We start from the raw sequence: 23,967 nt of genomic DNA, 5'->3' as shown, positions 1-23,967 counted from the left end.
GATGTATTTTGAGCATTGTGTTTGCTCCCTAATTGTGTATATGGTTATACACTATATGCTTTGTTGAGCTGTTTATCCCCGGTTTGAACTCACTTGGTTTGGAGACGCTTTTGTGCTTGTAGATCTCTTATTGGTGCTTGTTCATGCATAGATTTGAGTTGTAGATACATTGTACATCATATGTAGAGCTATTTTATGCATATGCAATGATTATGTCTACATGACATAGTGGTCGAGTTTGTCTCCCACTTGGATGCTCTTGCGGATTGTGAATTTTTGACATCTATATAGTAGATATGTGCGATGTTTCACTGTTTGTAGAGATACTTGTGAGAGATGATGGTCTTGCAATTTTCAATACATGCATTGTTGGCATTGTGGTCCACAGGGTACATTAGGCATCGTTTTTGATGTATGAGGGAGGCAGCAACAATGATGGCTATAGAGGTGGCTCAATATGCAAGTGACGGTGATGTCACGTTTACTTCTAGTATTCCTCTTGCTTACATGTCTTTGAGAGGTGGCACTTTGTTGGTTGCTAGATGAGGGTGAAATTTTCCACGTCATACCACATCATAAGTGGTTTAACACTTCTCTAGTGGGAGTTTTGGTCATGTGCACTTGGTCGATGGTTCAAAGTTTGACATTGCAAGATTAGGAGATGCATGTTTTTCATTACCCAGTGGTGCATCATACATACTTCGTCATGTGCATTATGTTCCTCATATGAGATAGAGTTTAATCTCAGTGAGACAGTTAGCAGAGAGTTGATGTTGCATACTACTTAATGAGTAGTCTTTCTAGATGCATTGTGGAGTCTCTACTGATTGTGAGGGGAGCTCAGAGTATCTTGATCTACCATATGCATGTATCTAAGATACAAAATATTTCGGTCTCGATTTGGTTGCATACGTGTCGGTGAGAGACGAAATGAGTCTTTCATGGATCTCCAGGTTACTCTGCACAATGTGTTTGTTGCTACGGAGTTAGCTCGGCCATGCTCTGGTAAGACATAATAGGTTTTACCCTCTTATGAAAAACACCTCTTACTATGGAGATGGATGATATGGAGTTTTTTTATATGCTCCTGCTAGAGGCTGACATGGTTATGTCACGACACGTGGTTCCAATCCCTATGGATGAGGGGGAGGTGGTCCTCTAGGAGTCAGACTGAACACATCCATATATGATGAATCCTGATGGTTATGATGCATTTGATGCAGATCGTGCTAAGGTGGCTAGGATAGCCAGGGTTGTAGAGATTTTGTCGGTCTTCAAAAGTCTCACGTACGACCTTTTAGTGTCAAAATTAAAGATAAAAGCTACAATGAGAGTGTTTGTAGTTGGAGTTGTCAATCGAGCGATGATTGACACTAGCATGATACATCATAGTACACGGGAGCATGCATGTACTTTAAGAGATCCAGTGGGCATAGGTTGAGAGTATATTCTCCTATCTTGTATATTCTACTAGGTCTTATAGTAGTTTCACTTATTGGCACATTTACTTTTAAGTGGGTGGTTGTTGGGGTTAAAGGCGGACGTGCCTTTGCCTTGGACCACGGACTGGTAGCCGGCGGTCGTTCACTAACCTTATTCTTTTGATATACATGGAAAATTAAGGAGAACTCTCTCCCCCCCCTTTTGAGAGATAGCTCCACCCCCACTTTTGTGTCGTCTCTCTTCTTCCCTTTGCACTCTGTATATGCACGGATCATGCACTACACTTACAGTCTTAAACATTGAGTGCATAATTAAGTTATAGTTAGAGTCTACTCTAATTTTTAATATCGATAAATGACTCACTACATTTTTTGCCAGAATCTCTATCATGATGGCCCCTTATTTTGCCAGCTCCCTCATTAGCAGTTTCACATTACTGTTATACATAGTTGTTTCTTCATGTTGTATTTTCTTCTCTTGTTATATACAACATTTTATCATTTTGAGTAATGAAGAAGAAGAAGTAGCTTTTAGCTTCCACTTTCATTGTGTTCTCTTTTAGTTGTGTGCATGTGTGCTCACAAGAGCTCAAGCTCTCTCCTTCTCTATCTCTTTACATGGTCTCAGAGTCTAGTTGTGAGTTTGGAGTTGTGAGCAACAAGAAGAGCAATGGAAGAAGTAGTTGAGGATAAGGGTTTCTCCATTGTCCCCCCTCGTATTTTGTTTTATACACCCATCCCCGATATATTTTAAGAGGCACTTGGAATGATCTTCAACTTGGATAATTTCTATGGGAGATTGTGTATTTCAAGACTGTATTTTGCAGCAAAATTTTTGTTTTGAGCATTTTGACCTCTATCTTGGAGTTAGGGTATGTTCCCATGCAATAATACTAATGCTTGAGTTCTTGCAAATCTCTTACTTTGGCGTTGCATTAAGCCTGATTGGTGTTACATAATGTGAAACATTGTATTTTGTGTGTGTACCCATATTGTTATCACATGCTGTGAGAGATATATGCAGTGCACTATAGGTTTTGTACATAATTTTGATTCTTTTTGCATGCATGTCTAATAATGATGGAATCAACACAATTCTTAGTGAGAAGTTGGAAAAGAACAACTTTCATGCTCAAAAATTTTTAGAATGACTAATTTCTTGATAGGTACATCTTATTGGGACTATGCTCGAGGTGAACAAGAAGATGCACTACCATTGCCTGATGAGAATTCTACTACCTAATAGGTGTAGCCCTTAAAGATTGGAACTATGAAGCACGAAAGGTCATATATTACTTGTTGGTGGTGTGAAGGATACCATATAAAGGATTCTAATTCCCCCAAGGAGGCTTGGAACAATTAGGTCTCACTAGATGGAACAACAACAAGGCAAGGAAGCTACATTTGAAGACAAAACTTAATATTGTGCTATAAAAAGGGCATGTTTGTGAATCACTATGTCTTTAAGATAAGGTGATTCTCTTGCATGTATTGGTGTTATTTTTATGATCATAACAAGGTGGAAGCCTCCTTGCATGGCCTAGGACTAGCATACAAGCATATCAATGCATCTATTTATACGCAAGAAAACATTTCTAGTCTTATAGATCTTGTATCTATGCTAATTGTGGAAGAAAGAATATCGACAAAGAATCATCTTCACAAGGCACAATCAATTTTGAATGGGTTCTACAATAGAAAATGTAGAGGCAAAGGACAAGGTGTAGGTAAAGGAGGTAGCCATGGTCATGCAAACCTCGATCAAGGAAATCTGTAAATGTACAAGAATAACAAGTATAGATGGCAGAGGAAAGGGGGGAACGAAAGATATGGTGGAATTTTTTACAAAAATAATGTCAATAATAATGGTAGGTGATGGTGGGGCAAGAGTACTTTGAGCATGACCGTCCATAGAGAAGGCAACAAAACAATTATGTAGCTACTAGCAAGAATGCACATGAGCCAAAGAGGTAATTTGTTGTGTAGCATATGATGAAAACCATGTATGCAAATGTATCTCAATGTGGTCATGATGTATGGTATGTACATTCAAGTGTATTAAATCACATAAACAACCATGGTGCATGGTTTACAAACTTGTAAACTTTGGAGAATCCTAGATATGTTGAGCATGAGGGTGATACAATGCATCGTATTGCGCATAGAAGTAATGTTCCATTTTCCTTGACAGATAGCAAAATGAAGTACCTAATAGGTTTACTGCATGTGTCCCATATTACAAAGAACCCCGTGTCTATTGGGTGAGTAGGGTTTGCATATCAGATTCCACTTGAATAGTCCATATATAGAGTAATACACACAAAATGGAAGACTCACTACACAAGGAAAAAAGGTGGGCAAAATGTTTACTCTTGATTTGAATATTCTTGAGATGAAGGATCGTGTTTGCACGAGGGTAAAGAGTTTTTGCAGGCAATGACATGGTAGACATATTGGGCACACGAATAAGCAAAGGCCAAAAGCTGTGCAAAGCCAAGAGCCACTATCAAAGATGGCTAAATGCATAAGGTTTGAAAGTTTAATTATTTTGGGAAACAAAAAAAGGCGTCTATTCCTCATAACATGCATTCAAGTAAAAATTTGTTCAAGCTAGTGCATCTTATGTATGGAATCTTGTGCACAATGATTTAAGTCTTATCATTGATGACCATACAAGGAAAGTATGGATGCACTTCATGAAGGAGAAAAGTGAGGTGTTTGCTCACTTTCAAAATTTCAAAGTTACAGATAAGTTAAGTTAGATAGAGGGAAAGAGTGCTTGCGAAATGATTCTAGTAGTTTTCTCAAAAAGCATGGAATTCAAAGGTGATTTCTGATCACATTCTTTATAGAAAAATGGTGTTATTGAGCCAACATATTTTAAAAGTTTTCAATTATAAACGAAAATATGTCTCATTATTGAGTTAACTCTTCATGTTTGTCTATATTATGAACAAAGGCAAGATGTTATATATAACGGGACACTAAAGGAGAAGGTTACTAGTACAAAACTTAAGTTGGCACACATCAGAATGCAGTTTTTGCTTGTGCATGTACCCAACAAGTTGCAAACTAAATTGGGTATGAAGCTGCGGAATGTGTCTCTATTGCCTATTACCTTGAACACAAGGTACAAATATTGCAACCCTGTCATGCATCGAGTGAAGATGAGGAGAGATGTTGTCCGTTGCATTCTTTGGGGCTGCTTTATTTGCTGTGATGGGCTCATACATCCCAATTTTGTTGGATTTGGAGGATACACAAAAGTCACACAGAGTTGCACGATACCCCAAGTGACATGCGTTTTGCTAATTTTACTTACTCAAATTTTCTAGTTAAACATGATTTAGACCTACTCAGGCAACATAAAAGAAAGCATGTAGACTGGTTTGAAGTATTTTGTTCCTTTATTTTACAACTTACAATGCAACAAGACTTGAAACTTCAATTCTGCAAGATATTTTGTTTACAATAATTTCCATACTTTAAAAACGATTTAGATTCATATGGGCAGTATAAAATAGAGATCATTGCATAGTGTTCCAAACATAATAGGCATAGGAGTGAGTGTGGTTGAGCTTGCAATGATTTCTTGGTGGCAACTCTCAAAAGCCTCCAATATATGATGTACTAAGAATACAATGCATTCATCATCGTCTGGCATTACAGACTAAAAATCCGCATTACAATTCAATGTACTAAGAATTCAATGCATACATCATCTTCTGGCAGAGAGAGACTAAAAATCGGCATTACATCCATACATCATGCTCGCAGGAAGATTACTGGTGAGAACATGTGCATTATGTTTTTGCCAAAGATTACTGGTGGGAACATGTGTTTGAAAGCACATACATGCTGCCAATTTTAGAAGCCACCCTCCTTAAAAAAACTTTGCCTGGGGCAGCTTAGGCTACAGGAACAACAGAAAGCTGCCCCGCAGGAGCACTACATTTGCACCATGTTGGAAATGACCCTTTTTGGTATCATGATAATACAACCTTGTAAGTCTCAGAGTTCCAAGTGTACTATGTATAGAGCATAAAAAACCCCCACATCAAACAGCCACCTGCAATTCTCCTTGCCTTGACAAGGAAATGTCCTTTCCAAAAAGACCTGCAATTCCGGCTGCTGGATCATCTTGTTTTACCAGCGACTCACCCACCAACACCTGCATTATGCAAAAAAATTGCAATTATACAAAGTAAATACTCTCTCATAAAAGGCATATACAAAGCTTTTCACATACTGCTTTGACTCCTGCATTTTGAAGTAGAGCAATGTCCTCTGGAGTAAAAAGCCCCGACTCTCCAACCACCTAGATAATGAATCAGATTAGACCATATAACCATGGAAGTTTCCATACACTGTACGATGCCCATATCGTACAAATACGACGTATTCTATTCCTGTATTATACCACCTTATGATACAACACACCGTACGATATAACAGTTGAAGACTACTAGCAATTACAAGAAACAGTTGAACTCACCAAAATATTTCTTTCAAGAACCGTGTGTCCTCTCTCCCCTTTCAGCAACTCCACAGTATTGTTAATGTCTACTTGGAAAGTCTCTGCAACCCACATAAAGAGGACAGAATCAAAATCAACTCGGAGGTAAGAGCCAAAAAGCCTGATTTACTCTTTATGCTTCCTACATAATTTTAAATGTTTCTTTTCACTTTAGTTCAAGTTTGACAACACATGAGAAGAGAAATGCATACTGCAAGTCTCTTTCCCATCAAGTGAAACACTTCCATTCACTAAAGCTTCCCAAAATAAATCTATAAATGCTTCAGTCACACGTTTCACACTCTCTGTCATCAGCCTAAGACATTTCCTGGTAAAGAAATTTAATATTTCCTTTTGTATCTGTAAGAGTGCAACTCTCTCATTAGAGAATTACTGCTGAGTTCCTTCAAAGGTCGCCAACCTCAAGAACACTGGCCCTCAACACTGTCAGTCTGTCAATTTTCTGTTTTTGTCATCATCTAGGATAATTGACCTGCTATTGTTATGCATGCTGCAACGGTCATTAAATACTGCCACAAAGTCCAATTATTTGGTTGAGTGCACACCACATACCTAGATCACGATTGTTTATTCCAATCAAATCAATGCCATCAATGCCCAACACACGATTAAGCTCTCGAGCATTGTGAACCTGTTACACAAGTAAAACAATTGCATGCTAAGATGTAATATTCACACCATAAAATAACAATACTTGGCAGAAAGGCTCTTCAGAAAGATGAGCAAGCAACAGCTAAAATAACCTAGCTGGCAAAGAAAAGTGTGCGGCCTTCTGTAGCAACTGAATCATGGATCGTTTTCGAAATTCCAATCAATACAACAGATGTCCAAATGGAGCAGACATGGACACAACTAGAAATAAAGTTTCCCTTCATTCAACACTGTACCTAAGTCAGAGCACAGCTTATCAAAACATCCTGCAACCTGTTCGACTATGCCCATAAGTATCTGTACTAAGGATGCAGCTGTTTTGTGGCTGTGCCTGGCTAGTGTGAGGCAGTTTTCTCATGTCGGGACATTCCAGCCATGTTTAGCTCAGGGTTTTGGCTTGGTTCCATGCCATGTAGGCTCCTCTTGCCTTAGAGTATTATTGCCCAGCTGTCCCTCCACTTTCCCAAGGCCCTATGGGCCTGTAGATTCTGTTTTTGGCATTTCCCCTATTTATTGGGGACTTTCCTAGTCGTGGAGCTTGAGGGTCGGGTTGGGCAAGTTGTGTTTGGCCCTATATAGGGAGAAAGGGGGGGGGGGGGGGGGGGCGGCGGGGTGTGGGGTTTCACCTCTTAGGCATGCAGATTACCCCAAGAGGGGGCCGCCCTCCCTTGGGTGCCCCAAAGGGATGGCACTTGGAGGCCAGCAGGCACAACACAGGAGGGGAGGGCAGCCTAGCGTTTTCACGCAGCCTCCTCCTCCAGCGTTTTTGGGCAGCCAGCCATGAGCGAAGGTTGGGGAGATGTGCAGCAGTGAGGCACACGTTGGTCCTTCCACATCTGCTGTAGTCAGTTCTTCATGCACCTAGAGCAGCAATCCTAGATCCGCAGAGCATGTCGAGGAGATCCAGAGTTGCTCTCCTCGTGCTTGCTCAGTGGTTTCCCGGTTGTTGCCAAAGTTCTCATGTGCAAGAGCACTTGGCAGTGTCAGTAGCAGTCGTAGTTGTGTGTACCTTGGGTCTATCCATTGGGGCAATGTGGAATGGGGGAAGAGAACCTCATAGATCTATGCCGGACCACCCTTGGTCACTTGTATGAGCAGCTTGGTATCGGGATGGGGAGCCTCTCTCTCTCTCTCTCTCTCTCCCCCCGGTTGTTGCCAAAGTTCTCATGTGCAAGAGCACTTGGCAATGTCAGTAGCAGTCGTAGTTGTGTGTACCCAGGGTCTATCCATTGGGGCAATGTGGAATGGGGGAAGAGAACCTCATAGATCTATGCCGGACCACCCTTGGTCACTTCTATGAGCAGCTTGGTATCAGGATGGGGAGCCTCTCTCTCTCTCTCTCTCTCTCTCTCTCTCTCTCTCTCTCTCTACGGAGGACTACACAGCATCGACGGAGGCTGCATCAGAGGATTCGGATCACTTTGACCCGACATGCACGACGCCTGGTCAGACTACTGACCATCGAGGAGATTGATGAGATTTGGCCAGCGAACCGATGCTGGATCTCTTGTGATCTAGCTATCCCAGCTAGCTGCTTAGTTCACACCTAGCAGTTTAGGATTCCATAGTATTTTATTTTGTCATTTGTCATTTCATTTTTGTCATCTTGTTACTCTGACTTTGTATCAGATCCACCACATTGTAACTTTCTGGTCTCATAGGCCACTTTGGCCTTTTGAAGACGTTAATAAAACATTTCATTTCATTCTCTCTCTCTCTCTCTCTCTCTCTCTCTCTCTCTCTCTCTCTCTCTCTCTCTCATCTGCAGCCCCGCGCCCTGCTCGCTGCCCCCCCGCTGCCCGCTGCCCCCCGCGCCCTGCTTGCGCGCCGCTGTGCCCACCTGCAGCCCTGCTGTGCCCGCTGTACCCGCCTGCTCCTGCCCACGCGCCGCTTTGCTTGCCTGCATCCCCGCGAGCTGCTGAGCCCCTGCAACCCATGCGCTGCCGCCTCCCCTCGCGCTGCCTCTGCAAGCCCACCCCCCCCTCCCCACATGCTACACGTAGGATGTCCCTCCCCCTTCCTCTACGCGTAGGGTTCCCCCCCAATTTTTTAACGCGTAGGATGTCCCCCCCCTTCCTCTACGCGTAGGAAGTAAAATAAAATAAAATAAAAATAAAATAAAAAAAACCCCCGGCCCCCCTCCCCCATTCTCTTTTCCATACTTTACCCCCCCTCCCCCCCCCCTCTCTCTCCCTCTCTCCCGTCTGTAACTATCGCCGCCCCTCCCTGGCCATACCGCCTCACGCTCCCCCACTCGCCGCGCCCGCCGCTAGTGTGGGTGCACACGTACATCTAGTGACTCCCTTGCGGACGACTCCCCCACTCACCCAGCTGCCGCGCCCGCTGCTAGTGTGGGTGCACACGTACATCTAACCCCCTTGCGGGGACGGCGATCAAGCATGAGGAAGATGAACGATAAAGCCGACCCCCTAGAGGATGCAAAGAGGAAATGACGGAGATCATTACCAAGATGAACCGCAATCTCTGGGGTACAATAAACGTGCTCGAAGGACGCGTGCTAATCTAAGAGAGCAAGATAAGCACGCTGGAAGACAGAGTGACGACCCAAGAGGAAGAGATCACGTCACTCAAGAAAGATCTCGCCAAAGCACGATCAAGAAACACACTGGAAGAGGGCGAACCGCAACCCTCTGTAATCGAAGAAATCAACACGATCAAGGAGCAAGTACGGGCCATCAAAGAGGGAGAAGAGCAGCACAAAGAAATGACGACTTCTTGGGTGGATGTTCTTACCAAAACTCAACAGAAGGCGGACGAAGCCGAGAAATGGATCAAGGTGGCCAAGAAAGGGAAAGGCAAGGAGATAATGCCCACGTCCACACCCAACAACATCATTAATCAGACACTAGAGGAGGAGCAGAGGAGAAGAGTGCGCGCTTTACATGTGAGAATTTGCGGTCTTAAAGACAAAGGCAATGTGGACGAAGAAGTAAAAGAACTCACAGCCTTGATGGGGATTCATGAGCCGACGCACACAAGGGCATGGAGAGTGGGCAACATAAAGAAAAATGGAGTGGGCAACATAAAGAAAAATGGAAGCAGTGGAGAAACCTCAAAAGAAAGAGCACTCATCCTCCGTTTTCCCTCCATGGAAGCGAAGAAGTCCTTCTTGAAGAAAAGACCAACTCTTAAAGAGACGGGCATCTTTCTCGGGGATGATCTCACCCTCTCGCAGATCGCTCATATGCAGGAAGTAATGCCGGAGATTAGAGCGGCAAGGGGAAAAGGCAAGATCGCTTTTTACCGAGACGGAAAAGTGGTAATACTAGAGCGACGCTCCACATGACGGGACGACACTCAAAGTAGCTGCCTGGAGCTGCAATGGATCTATGCGTCTTGATGTGGGAGCTTTTGAGGATAGCTTTACTGGAAGAGACATCATCTTTTACTCTGAGACACACCAGGCCCCTGCGCAATCCATGCCTCACATCAATGGATACAGGTGGGAGACAGCCTACAGACAGGAGACACGCTCAGAGCACAAAGGGCGGGGCTCGGGGGGAGTGGCAGTGTTATTTAGAGAGGATCTACAGCCACTGATACACATAGCCCGCAAGGACAAGCAGGCTAGGTACATGTGGGTGAGACTGAAAGCAGAGACAGGCAGATACCTCTATCTAGCTATTTGCTACTTTCCCCCGAGTACATCAGTTTATGCATCACCCAGAGGACAGTCCCCTTTCTCTATTTTGGATGATGACATATGGGAGTTCTCTAGAGATGGTGACATTATCATCCTAGGGGACTTCAATGCTAGGACTGCCCATCACCAGGCAGTGTTTTATGATACTTCAGAGGAGATGCTAAGAGAGCTAGATGTTGCAGAGACGGGCCTTTCCAGACTATCACACGATGTGGAATATACTGAGTATGGGCGACACCTGATAGACATGGGCACTGCACATGGATTGGCCATCTTGAACGGCCTACAGAGATTTCCTGCTGCGGGAGGTTTTACATGCTTCCCACACAGACATGGAGCCAGCACTGTGGACTATGTCATGGCACAGCCGAATCTCATCTCTAGTATCCAGGATCTCACAGTTGGGCCCAGACCGGTCGGGGTAGCAGTAGATCCTGCTCTGGTGTCGATGACCATCTCTTTCCAGTTCAGTGTAGCACACAGGCCACGGGTAGCAATCCCTACTCGCTACACATTCACACGGGAGACGGATTCTGTATACATGGACGGGATCTACAGACGCCTATGCACTGAGGACCCGGGGCGACCTCTGGAGGAGCTAACTAATATACTGACACAGACATTACATGAGGCAGCAACAGAGGCATACCCACACACCCAGCCTGAGCAGAGCCGCCGATCAGGGAGCAGCTGGTACGATGAGGAGTGCCGCCAGACTAGAGCCAGACTTCAGAGGGAGGTGCTTTTGGGGGACGTCACTCACAGACAGTCACAGATTGACTTCCGATGCCTGGTGCGGCGGAAGAAGAGGGCTTTTTTGGCTCGACTCGAACAAGACCTATATCAGCTATTCTTGAGTCAAGACTCACGTGAGGCGTGGCAGCTCTTTCATGAGCAGTCTCCCCCCCCCCCCCCCCCCTGCTATTTCCTCCACAGAGACCTGGGGTCAGTACGCATCATCTTTGTACACAGTACCTGGACAGCCGCCCCTCCCCAACCCCCCCGACCCATGCCCCCACACATGTGCTTTTTTCACCGCTGAGATGGTGAAGAAAGCTATTGACAAGATGAGGACTGGGAGGGCATATGATCATGATGGTTTAAGTCGCTGAGCATTTCATGCATGCCAAAGACCTACTAGCAGAGCTTCTAGCAGTTATGTTTAACCGTGCCATGTGTGAGGGCCTACCGGACACTTGGAGCCTATCTACGATCGTACCTATCTTCAAGACAGGAGACCCCATGGAGCCTGGGAATTATCGCACTATTATGATTGGGCACACTCTTGGCACGGTTGTATGAATCCATTCTTGAGCAACAGCTGAGTAGATGGGCAGAGAAGAAAGGAATGCGTGCAACTGGGTAGGCAGGGTTCAGGAGAGGCTTCTCTACTCTTGACCATATCTTGACACTCAGGGCCATCATCGAGGAAGGCAGATCTCATGGGAGACGGATCTATTGTAGCTTTGTGGACTTCCGCAAAGCTTTTGACACAGTACCCAGAGCCAGATTGATGCGCAGATTACAGGAAATGGGAGTACCCACAAAGCTCATTTGGGGGATCATGGCATTGTACAGATCAGTAGTAGGGCATGTACGCACCCCGGAGGGACTTTCTACACCGGTTCACTCCACTATTGGGGTGAAGCAGGGCTGCCCGCTCTCTCCTACTCTTTTCGGTATGTATGTGGATGAGGTTTCTGACTACATTGACAGCGATGGGGATAAAGGTGCACAGCTGGCAGGGACATGGATTCCACTTTTGTTATATGCTGACGATATTGTGTTGATCTCTGAATCCCCAGAGGGAATGCAACGTCAATTGGATGCTTTGTATACGTTTGCCCACGAAAGTGGCTTGTCAGTCAACCTTGGTAAAACCAAGGTTATGGTGTTTAATACCACCCCACAGTGGATCAGGAGGTCAACACCTACATTCACATACGGCCAGGAGACTGTGGAGTACACACACGCTTACACTTACCTTGGAGTGGTTTTTAGTGGACCCACATTCTCACTCAGAAGAGCAGCAGAGACCAGACTGACTAGAGCCCACGCACCATTGGGTAGATTGGAGAGGATGTGTTCGCAGGTTCAGTTTCAGGAGCCCCAGACGAAGCTTTGGCTCTTTGACACCTTGGTGGCTTCAGCATTGCTCTATGGGGCTGAGATATGGGGACCTTCATTGGATCACCACGGGAGGCCGGGCTGCACAGATGGATGGGGGAACATGGAGAAACCTCTCATCTCTATGATCTCGCGGCTCATTAGAGCCAAGGCATCAGTACCACGGGCCATTATCCGAGCAGAGCTAGCGGCCCCCCCATTGGTGGTGGAGGCGCTCACCAGATCAGTCTCCTTCATAAACCGCACATGGGAACTTCCCAGAGACAGATATGCTCGCATAGCACTTGAGTCCTCTCGACAGTTAGCCATACAAGGAGATACAACATGCTGGTATGGGGAGATGACATCATGGTTTCAGGCGCATGGGTTCAGCATAGAGGCTGCCACCATTCCAGTACTCATTGGATGCACCATCTCTCAATCTTACATAGTCGGAGATCACCAAGCTCATCCGCCAAGACCTGACCCAGCTAGACACCAGGAGGACATGGATACAACCAGCACAAGAATTGGGCACGAAGATGGCTTTCTACAGAGACCACCTTCTCCAGCTCACGGAAGATGGTTTTGTGACGAGACCAAGGTACATGGATACCCACTTGTCTCATGGGATAGGATGTGCTATTGGCCAACTACGCACATCGTCTCACCAGCTACTGATTGAAACTTGGAGATACAGCAGAGTACCGGCAGAGGCCAGGACATGCCCCTTGTGTGACGTGGAACCTGAGACAGAGCTGCATTATACATGCCGCTGCCCCGTCTACTACGAGATACGAGGCCGCTTCCATTGCTTGTTCAGAGAGGGTTTTGGACCACTCTCAAGAATAATGGGATACGAAGATCAGAGATGCCTGGGTTTGTTCTTGCTCGAGTTGCGTAGACACAGAGAGAGCCTGCTGAATGGCGAGGCTAGCCAGTCTCAAAGACTTCTTCAGAGCAGACACGGGACAGCCACAAGAGCCACTCCCACAGCACAACTCCCCCTCATCTCACACCAGAGGCGCACTGATCGACCGAGCGATTGAACTAGGGAAATCCAGGCGCCCACGACTGCGAAAGACTACACAACATCGACGAAGGCTACGACAAAAGATTCGGAGCACACTGGCCAGGCATGCACGACGCCCGGTCAGACTACTAACCATGGAGGAAATTGATGAGATTCGCCAATGACCGATGCTAGATCTTTTGTGATTCAGTTATCCCAACAAGCCGCCCATTTTGGCTTAGTTTTTTGCTTAGATCACATTGACCAATCTAAGATCCCATAGAATATATCTTTGTTTTGTACTGTTGTTAGGTTATTTTGTTACTCTGACTTTGTCTCAGATCCACCACCTTGTAACTTTCTGGTCTCATAGGTCATTATGGAATTTTGAAGACGTTAATAAAACATTTCATTTCATTTCATTTCTCTCTCTCTGCGTGTGTGTCACAAACAAATGACGTGGCATGACCACCCTACGGACAGACAATACGGATGCTGAAGTGGCAGAGACTCTACAAATCCCGAACTTCGCACTGACTGCTGACATGGCAGATTGTACGGAATCCCGGAATTTGCGCTGATTGATGACGTGGCAGACTGTACGGATTTTCGCAAATTGCACTGACTGCTTTTGGCAGTTTTTGGGACCAGTTGCTTTTGGGACAATTTGCTTTTGAGTTAGAAGCTTATTCATGTAGCTGCTTTTGAGGCCAAGGGCCTTTAAAAAGAACGTAAGGCCCTGATGCAGAGTCTGAGAGCAGAGGGCCCGCGGGTGTTGTACTTTGCTCAAGGGAAGGGGCGCCAGCTTTTGGGGCCAATACCTCTGGGCACAGAACTACGCTGGGCCGTGTCGACTCTATTTTTAAAATTTGTGAAATACTTTAAGTGATTCTCTCGTGTGTCGTGTCGTATTCCCGACTTGGGGTGCCCAAGTCTCTGACAGTGGTATCAGAGCACGGCCGAGTTCTCTTCTACCGGGAAATCCGATCCTCTTACCGCGACACACATGGATTCAAATGACGAATCTCGCAAGATTTAGACGAACCCTCCTAACTCTTCGGAAACGGGAGGCAACACGAGAAATTTAAATGGATTAGGGCCACCTCGGCCTACGGGAATATCAATTGATGGAGATACAACGTCAACAACAGGTTGATGATTGTGCAAAGCACATGCTTCAGTTTGCAAAGGATCCCCAATACGCCAAATTTTTGACTCGACACCCGATTGATGAGGTGCATTCCCATTGGCAAAAAGCCATCGATTCCCCGATAAAGTCAGCCCTAAAGAAACACCCTGTCCCACGGATGTTTACTGAAGATTAACTCGAGGACGTTGTCGAAAGACGAGCCAACCAACTGTTTGGGGGCAAAGAGGAGGCAACTGAAGAAATGCAACAAGGGAACTGACTTCCCTGGTTACTTGGGCCGAAAATCCTCTTTTGTGAATGCAAGAAAACAGAAGAAGCATGCATGTTCCGAAGGGTTTTCCAGTTGGTCGTCATCTTCTTCTGACAGCTCGGACAGCTCATCCTCTTCTAACTCGAGTGATGAGGACAGAAAGGGAAAGAAACGAGGAAAGGACCATACGTTTTACTAAAAAAAAGAAGAACTTTCACAGAGCCAATCAATATGATTTTCTCGAAGACAAGGGCAAAAAGACCAAGGAATTCAAGAGGGTGGACAAGGTATAAAGTTTGAATACTTTTCACGGTTTTGACATGCTCCCAAAGCTTTAGCCTTTATCCAACAATTTGATATAGCCTTTTTTGGAGGCCTCTATACAGAGCACTCCAAGATTAGACAGGCAGCATCCTTTTTGAAAGGCAATGCACGGACATGGTGGTCTACTCTTTTGTTATGAAAAGAAGCATCGACAAAGTGGCTAAAGTTTAAGAGACTCTTTATTTCTTCATGGCTCACTCAAGAATACGAACGGGACGTGATTATCGACAGGAATCATCTTCGGATGGTCAAGGCAGAACCCTTGGATACTTAATGTGAGAGATTTTGGGATGTTTTCTTACCTGCTTCATCCTTTAAGAACATCAGTTTCAAGCAACAAATCGAGCGGTTTTGTTGTGGGCTTCCCAAAGAGATCCGAGACTACTGCCTTGAGCAAAAGTCCGAGTCCGTATAACAATTGATGGGACATGCTAAGCGGGGATTTGCTATGCATTCGGATAACTTGACTTGTTCACCAGATGAACCTTCAACAAGTCAAAACAGAAGTAGACGTGTCACGTGCACATCTAACCCTATGTGCATGTGGACAAGCTACTTCATAACAAGGGTTCAGTTAGCCTAGCTTAGGAAGTGTTCTGGCACTTTTGTGAGTCTGTTCGCAGACCGTGCATGCCCAGGCACTTAGAGTAGATGCATATCCTCTGGTTGCACACAGCATGATCATCAGCATTACCATCTATTTTAGCCATTTTTCACTTATTTTTTTTGAGTGACCTTTGTTGGGAACTGGGTAGGGCAAAATAGCAGAGCTTGTATAAAAGAAAACCTAGTGCTAGGTAGAAGAGGAAGGAGAGCACAGGCACCAAGTGCAGCAGGCTCTCTGGAGAGCTTCTCAAGCAAGAACCCCCCCAAAGAACCCTGGCATTTTCAGCCCTTGAACCCTAGCGTTTTCAGCCTTGAAGCGCTAGCATTTTCAGCCCTTAAACCTCAGCGTTTTCAGCCTAGCAAATCAGCGTTTTTCAGCAATGCAAACCAGCGATTCAAAGCCAGCAGTTCAGCGTTTTTGCACCTGCAGAATTCAGCGTTTTTGAATTTGCAGCAGCAGAATTCAGCGTTTTCAGCAGTAAAATCAGCAATAGATCCAGCGATTTTCAGAGATAAAGGACAGCACGAAGATAGCAAATTCAGCCAGCCGTCGTCTTCACCGCTCTCGTCGTCGCCGTCGTCTCCAAACTTAGATCCACATTGCATCATAGCCTCACGAACTTGCATCAGCAGATTGTACAAAATTTGTGCAATCAATAGCATAGACCTCTCTCGCCATCGAGAGAGGGGCCCTTGGAGGAGGGTTTGACAACTTGTTTGGTGTCGTATTCTTCTCTCTCTATCTCTCAGTCTCAGCACCTTCATTCACAGTGTTTATCTACTTTGTTTGTGATCACTTGCACTCTCTCATTAAAGGAACGGAAGGCTCTCCCTTCCGTAAGTAAAAGGGACCTTGAGCACAGTTTGGAGCAGTCATCTTGAGCAAAGTTCAACATTCACTTCCGCTGCACCTTACATTGGTATAGAGCTTTGGCAGTGTTCTGTATCACTCAAGGAAAAAACCACAAGAATTTTTTTTTGCTTGTTGCGGTCGCACGTAACCCAAGTCTTCTTGGGTGTGTCGATTCCTAATCATGTTTTTGAAGAGTGACAGAAAACCCAAGAAAGAAGGGCTTGTCCAGCCTCCCCTTGCTCTCTTCTCACTAATTGCGAGCGGACCGTGCACTTAGCGGCCGGCCAATCAACGTGAGGTGGGAAAAAGCAACCTTGGTGTGAGCGCAAGGCCGCCAAGGGGTGTTGTTGCCTCTTCTGCCAGAAAGTGCTAACTTGGGTTTGCTTATATATTAACTTAGCAAAATTGCCCTACCTACTTTTGTTGGAAAGTCACTTAAAAATAATAAGTGAAAATAACCAAAAATAGGAAAATAGGCTAAATGCGCTGGAAAATTCCCCTACTGAATCTGATAGATCCTGAAGGGAATACTAATGATCATGCTGTGTGCAACCGGAGGATATGCATCTATACTAAGTGACTGGGCATGCACGGTCTACGAATAGACTCACAAAAGTGCCAGATCACTGCTAATCTAAACTGACTTGACTGACGGGAACCCTGCTGTGGTGTAGCTTGTCCACGGACACATAGGGTTGGGATGTGTCACGTGACATCCCCTCCTTTTCAAAGTGAGGTACTGGTACCGAACTGTATGGCGTCGAGGGAGATCGCCAACAGCATCCGAAATCCTAGAAGGGACTCTTCGCCGGCCCACTCTGATGTGTGGGTCGTGTGGTACTTGAACTTCATAAAGGTCTGCAACGCTTGCTTCTTTGGGCCGCGCCGAAAGCAACACAAAGTCTTCTGTGGCTCCTTTGATGCTTCAACTTCGTCTAGAGACCTGCTTCTTTCGTCTTCAAGAATCTCCATGGCTGAAAATCCTTGAAACCAACTCCAACACAAAACCATGAACATACCCATTCCATGTAAAGTGAAGGAAAAAAATCTTGTCTTTGCTAAAGACTGTGTATGCAATGTAGATGAACATAGAGACGGAGTGACAACCCGTTTATCAAACACATGCAAACAATGAGGTCGAATCTTTTCTGTTTGATCGAAATCAATCAACTGTGGCAAATCACAATGGAAATGCCCATGCTTGGTGCTCATACTATCATGTGCTCTTTCGGAAACTGTGTCATGCCAAGGAAGAGACATGGAATGTGACTTCCTTACATACAAACTTTTCAGCTTTTATGAACAATCCGTATACATTCGTGCTCATCCATGAGAGAAACGTGCTCAACATACAATATGTCATGCCTAGTAAAAGGGATCACATAACGATGCTGACTAAAATACAGGAAACCATCACGAATGAAACACTCGAACAATGCGTGCGTATCAATCATGCGAACACATAATACTTCCTGTGAGGGTTCTTTGGACCAAGGCTCGAGAGCCAAGATCGCTTCTTCGGGATCTATCGAATCTTCTTGTGGGGGATCTGTGGACCTCGACTCGAAAGCCAAGATCGATTCTTTGTGATTGATCGAATCTACAACGAGGTTAGCTTCGCTAGAAAAAGCATCAACTAATACATCATCCTTGTGAACAATCACATCTTCTTCATGCAACTCATCATGCTTGTGAGAAATCACATCTTGATCATGCAAATCATCATGCTTGTCTTTGTCATCCAAATCATCATGCAAATCATTACCCTTCAAATCATCATGCTTCTCATAATCATGCAAATCCTGTGTGTCATGCTGTGGAGAAAAAGAGATTGAGAGAATCTCCTTTTCCTGAATCCTTTCAACCTTGTCCTGTATATTAGCAATGAGAAATGGAGAAGGAGTAGTGTCCACTCCATGAAAGACAGTAGGAGAATCACTATCGGCATTGAGAGTTATAGTGTTAGCCGAAAATTTTATGAGAGCATCATTATCACGAAACCATCGAATGCCAAAAATCATATCACATCCTGAGAGAGGAGAAACAACAAATCTTCTAGTGAAGGCAGTCTGTTGAATTGCAAACAACACATCAAGGCACTCCTCCGTGATGAGAGCGTCCATACCGGGACGAAAGCTAGAGACCTTGATAGGAGATCTCGGACTAACTGCGAGGCGGGCTCTCTCAACAAGAGAGGAACTGATCACATCATGCATACTACCTAGGTCAAACAATATGACAAAACGGTGCCCCAACATACGACCTACAATTCCTTGTGCTACCTTTTCATATGGAGTAAGCTTAGGTTTAGCAGTTGTGTTAGCCTTACCCTTAGATTCGTTGGAAGAATTCTTTGATGAGAGACTGTTGGAAGATTGGTTAGAAGAGTTAACATTCTTACCATTCTTACCGTTCTGAGGGTTCTGAGAAGTCTGCGAGGTACTTGTGGAAGTCTTGTTCTCCTTAGGCTTTCCCTTGTTGTGCTTCATCTCTTGGGCGAGAGCGATTGCTACCGCCTTGTTGAGATCCGCGGGGTCAAAGACTTCAACATCAAACTTGATGTATTCGTCCAACCCAAAGAGAAAAGCCTCTTTGCGCTCATCATCCGATTTTCGTAATTGGGTACCTAGCTGCAAAACACGATTAGAAAAAGACATAACCGGCATACCATTTTGCTTGAGAGCGCGCCAATCGTCCTTCAAGCGTGCGAGGTACTGAGGTGGCATAAACCACACATTGAGCTTGTCTTGGAAATCAGCCCAACTAAAAGAGGGGTGTGAAATCGTCGGCTGCCTCTAGGTGCGCGGCTAGCTTTGCCTCTTGCCATGCGTGGTACCAATTGATGGCATCACCGGCAAGGTATATAGCTGCCATCAAAACTTTGCTATTTCCTGTTTTCTTAGTTGTCGCAAAATAAGCATTAAATTGATGCAACCAAGAATGAATTACCGTAGCATCCATCTTACCGTCATACTTACTGAAAGTCAACTTTTCTGTGACTAGATGATTGGAATCCGCGTCGTGGCTTGTGCCACTTGACGAACTCCCACGATCTTTGGGTGGTTCGGTCTTCGAGGCTAGGACTTGGGCAATAAATTCTTAATTGCGAATCTCCCTTTGAGATTCTCGCTCGGCGTCCCTTTCTGCTTTGCGCTCATTTCGTTTATCGCGCTCGCGTTCTAGAGCAAGTCGATTTTCTTCTTGTTGTGCGGCAAGTTTTCTGTTTCTTTCATCGCGCTCACGTTCCTGAGCAAGGCGACTTGCTTCTTGTCTATCCATCATGGCCATCCTCTGCTTGACCATTGCCTCCATAGGGTTTGGTGCACTTGGTGGCGTAGATGGCGAAAGGGGAGGGTTGAAGAAATCATCTCTGGGTGGGGACGAGTCTTCGTCGCCTCTCTCATGCTCATCACCTGTATGCGAAGTATCCATTCCGCGTCGGGTGACGACCATGCACTATGATCTTGGGGTCTTAAGCTCGCGAGGAACTTGGGTTCTTGAGGTCCTTGATTCGTGAGAATCTTGGATTCTTGAGGATCTTGAGGTTCTTGAGGTGTTCTTTCGTTTGCAAATCGCGTTGGAGAAGGATCTTCTCTTCACCCGAGTTCTACTCCTTTCTGCGGGCGCACCCCTTGGCGGCCTTGCGCTCACACCAAGGTTGCTTTTTCCCACCTACCATCGATTGGCCGGCCGCTAAGTGCATGGTCCGCTCTCAATGAGTGAAAAGAGACACAATGGGAGGCTGGACAAGCCTTTCTTTCTTGGAATTCCTGTCACTTTTCAACAAAACACGATTAGGAATCGCCACGCCCAAGTAAACTTGGGTTCGTGCGACCGCCACAAGCAAAAAAAATTCTTGTGGTTCTTTCCTTGAGTAATGCAAAACACTTCCAAAGCTCAGATACCAATGTAAGGTGCAGCGGAATGAATGTTGTATTTTCTCAAGATTAGTGATCTTTATTTGCTCAAGGTTCCTTTTAGTTCTTAGGGAAGGAGAGAGCCTTCCGTCTTTATGGAGAGTGATATGATCACGAACAAAGTGAGTGGATATTGTGCGTGCAAGTGAATGAGACTGAGAGAAGGAGAGAGAAGAGATACGACACCCAAGAGGTTGTAAAACCCTCCTACGAAGGCCCCACTCTCGTCGGCGAGAGCGGTCTACTTTGATTGCACAAAGGTGTACAATGCGTATGCAATGGACTGATGCAATGGGACTATGCCGCCGCCGCCGACGACGACGACGACTTAGGCTGAAAACTGTGATCTTCTATATGCTGAATTTCATGGTTGATTCTAGGGCTGAAAATGACTGTTTATGGCTGTCCTTGAGGGCTGAAAATGATGGCTTTGTCGGGGTTCTTGCTGAAGATGAAAACGCTGATGTGCTGGTACCATAAGGCTGCGTTTTAGGCTACTGTTGCATGCTGAAAACGCTGGATCAGCAGGTCAATTCAAAGTTGAAAAACGCTGGAATGGACAGTAGGACCTAGCGTTAGTAGTTTCTGAAAAACGTTGAGATGAAGGGGAAAAACGCCAGGCTTACAACTTGATGGCGATGCTTTTGCTGTGGGAGGAAAACGCCCAAAAGAGGGAGATGCTGGCGATGGAAATCTACTGGGAATGGGAACTTGCCCGGCGAGGATGGGATCCAAAAACGCTGGGGGTGTTGAGGGGTATTGCTGAGAAGTTGCTTGTTGAGCGGGAAGCTCCTGCTGCCTCTTCTGCCAGAAAGTGCTAACTTGGGTTTGCTTATATATTAACTTAGCAAAATTGCCCTACCACTTTTGTTGGAAAGTCACTTAAAAATAATAAGTGAAAATAACCAAAAATAGGAAAATAGGCTAAATGCACTGGAAAATTCCCCTGACTGAATCGGATGGATCTTGAAGGGAATACTGATGATCATGCTGTGTGCAACCGGAGGATATGCATCTATACTAAGTGACTGGGCATGCACGGTCTACGAATAGACTCACAAAAGTGCCAGATCACTGGTAATCTAAACTGACTTGACTGACGGGAACCCTGCTGTGGTGTAGCTTGTCCACGGACACATAGGGTTGGGATGTGTCACGTGACATTACAGGTGCATGCCTATGTCCTCGGACGTTGGCTTCAGCAGGGGGGAGCTGTCGAATGGTGGCTATGGTCGGTTGGTTCGTCCAACGAGTGTCTGTAGGCGGTCCGTGTAGCCGGGAGATCCTCTCTGTGTGTTTGTTTCAGTCTCACAACCGAGTTCTCGTCACATTTCTCGGAGCGGTTGTGGGACAGCACGCAGCCGTGGAGAGTTACTATGTTTCAGTGGCTAGTAGCGCACAAGGCTACAACTGTTGAAAGTTAGTTGGTACACAGTGGCTTCTCGGTAGCATGTGTAGCATGTGGCCATCCTTTGGAGACTCAGCGTCATTGTTTGTGGGACTGCCCCATGGCACAACAGTTTTGGCTTCGGGTTATCCAACTGATGTCAGCCCTCTCCACAGCCCAACATTACACTTGGGTGCTGCAACCTAGTCCACTCTCACAAGCCTTGCGCTCCACTTTGAGCTGGCTTCCACCAGCAGGATGATAGTGTTCCAAGAGGGTCGACCTACACTTCAATTTGCCACAGAGCCTATCCCCCTGGAGTAGTGCAGTGATAGAGAGTGGTGCTGGGAGCTCATCTACAGCCTAACAATCTGGTTCATCTGGCGGGCCCGCTGCTTTCGCATCTTCGAGGCTCGCCCTGTTCCATCGGTAGAGACTGTTCGTGACATTTGGCTGGAGCTGATTCAAACACTCAGTGGTCAGTTTGAGAGACTTCAAGGCAGTTCTGACCGTATGTGGGAGCACCGAGAGGCTTTCTTGCGACGTTGGTGCTATAACGGGGACGAGCACCACATGCCAACGCAAAAGAACAGATTGAACAACTTTAAGCAACTGAACTGAAAGAGATGCACGACACACGAGACGGGGAGTGGCGGAGTTCCACTCCAAGAGAGCACTGGCCCCAAACCTTGGTGCCCCTCTCGGTATTTCTTTATATTGCTTGAACTCAATACAATGCCGGTACTCTATCCTCTGCACCTTCACCGGAAGAGTGCTAGAATATGAGCCCTCTGCACATATTTAAAGGCCCATGGCCTATGAAAAGCAATTACATGAAAAGCATCAAACTCTAAAAGCATTTGGCCCCAAAAGTTGACGCTAAAAGCTGCCAACGCATTTCACGGAATCCGTACAATCTGTTAGCGCAAAATCCGAGACTGTCCGTACAGTCTGCCGTGTCATCATGCTAGCGCAAAATCTAGGTCTTCCGTACAACTACCATGTCATCACGTTTTTTATGCAATTCTTTTGTGTATGTGAGAGAGTGGGTCTTGCTTTGTTTTAATGTCTTTAGGTCACTTGGGCCCCATCGGATGGGGTCCCATAAGTTGGTGGGAACTCCTCTTTAAAAATAGGCTACTCGGCAAGACTTTGCAAGTTGGTGAAACTTCTTGTGCCTGCTTCTGCTTCTTCTACTGCTTCTGATTCTTCTAGGGTTTAGGCCCCTCGGCCGGGATCTATAGATTGGCTCTGTTCTTCAGTGGCTTGACACGTCAGCAGTTTGTGACATCCCCCTTCTTGAAAGAAAGTAATTGTCCATGATTACAGCATATCTGCAAAATAACTCAAGTTAGCTTAAAAATTTCAGAGGGTCATTCTGAGGGACATTCTGAGGGACAATCAGTTTTCTCATTCCAAATCGAAGCTCTTGATATCCCGGGTCGGGTTCCCTCAAAAATCTCATCCAATAAGAAGTATATTCTGATTCCAGATTGGAGCTCTTGATATTCTGGAGTAGTAAAAATAGCCATCACACCCAGACCTCGCTAACCTCTAACGGGTGTCTTAATGTACTAAAATTACATACCCAGGCAATCTCATCCAATTAGAAATAATCAATGGTTGGCACATCACCATTGAACACAAATGCTTACATATGCATGTTACAAGACATAGAACATATAACCGCCAATGAACACTCCCCTCGCAAATAACCATCTTGGTCCGAGCCATGACTTGTTCAATGACTCCCTCATCACTCCTCCCGCAAATAACCTAAAAAGGTCCGTGCCATGAGATATAGAGGCCTTTTACAACCGAACGCCCCCTAGACCGTAGCCTGCGTCGTTTGGAGGTGCTGAGAGTAACCACTGCTTAGACTTCTTAATACTCCCCTCGTAAATAACCATAAGGGTCTGGGCCATGAGTAAAAACAACACTTTTCAAACATTCAATACTTCCCCCGCAAATAACCACAAGGGTTCGGGTCATGAGTATGTGCAAGCATTCTCAAACATCAATTCTCTTCAGTACTCCTCTCGGAGTAAATCACATATCATTGAAACTA

At 45.5% G+C, this 23,967-nt stretch overlaps 1 protein-coding gene across 3 annotated transcripts in view; it reads right to left on the bottom strand.

Annotated features, from left to right (window-relative positions):
* Positions 1-5,070: 5,070 nt before the first annotated feature.
* The window catches only part of LOC147440070 (Aldolase-type TIM barrel family protein), a 58,942-nt gene continuing 40,045 nt past the window's right edge, over positions 5,071-23,967 (bottom strand). For all 3 annotated transcript variants that reach the window (XM_086485746.1, XM_086485748.1, XM_086485747.1), the window contains 4 exons: positions 6,532-6,610; positions 5,938-6,020; positions 5,692-5,760; positions 5,071-5,613 (listed from right to left, as the gene is read on the bottom strand). In XM_086485746.1, coding sequence (XP_086341872.1) covers positions 5,500-5,613; positions 5,692-5,760; positions 5,938-6,020; positions 6,532-6,610 — 345 coding nt within the window. In that variant the 3' untranslated portion in view covers positions 5,071-5,499. The remainder of the gene's footprint in view (positions 5,614-5,691; positions 5,761-5,937; positions 6,021-6,531; positions 6,611-23,967) is intronic.

The sequence above is a fragment of the Adiantum capillus-veneris genome, chromosome 16 (assembly GCF_014529385.1).
Source record: "Adiantum capillus-veneris isolate H3 chromosome 16, ASM1452938v2, whole genome shotgun sequence".
Taxonomy (NCBI): Eukaryota; Viridiplantae; Streptophyta; class Polypodiopsida; order Polypodiales; family Pteridaceae; genus Adiantum; species Adiantum capillus-veneris.
Note: the sequence above shows the minus strand (reverse complement) of the source record. Positions and strands in the feature narration are given on the sequence as shown.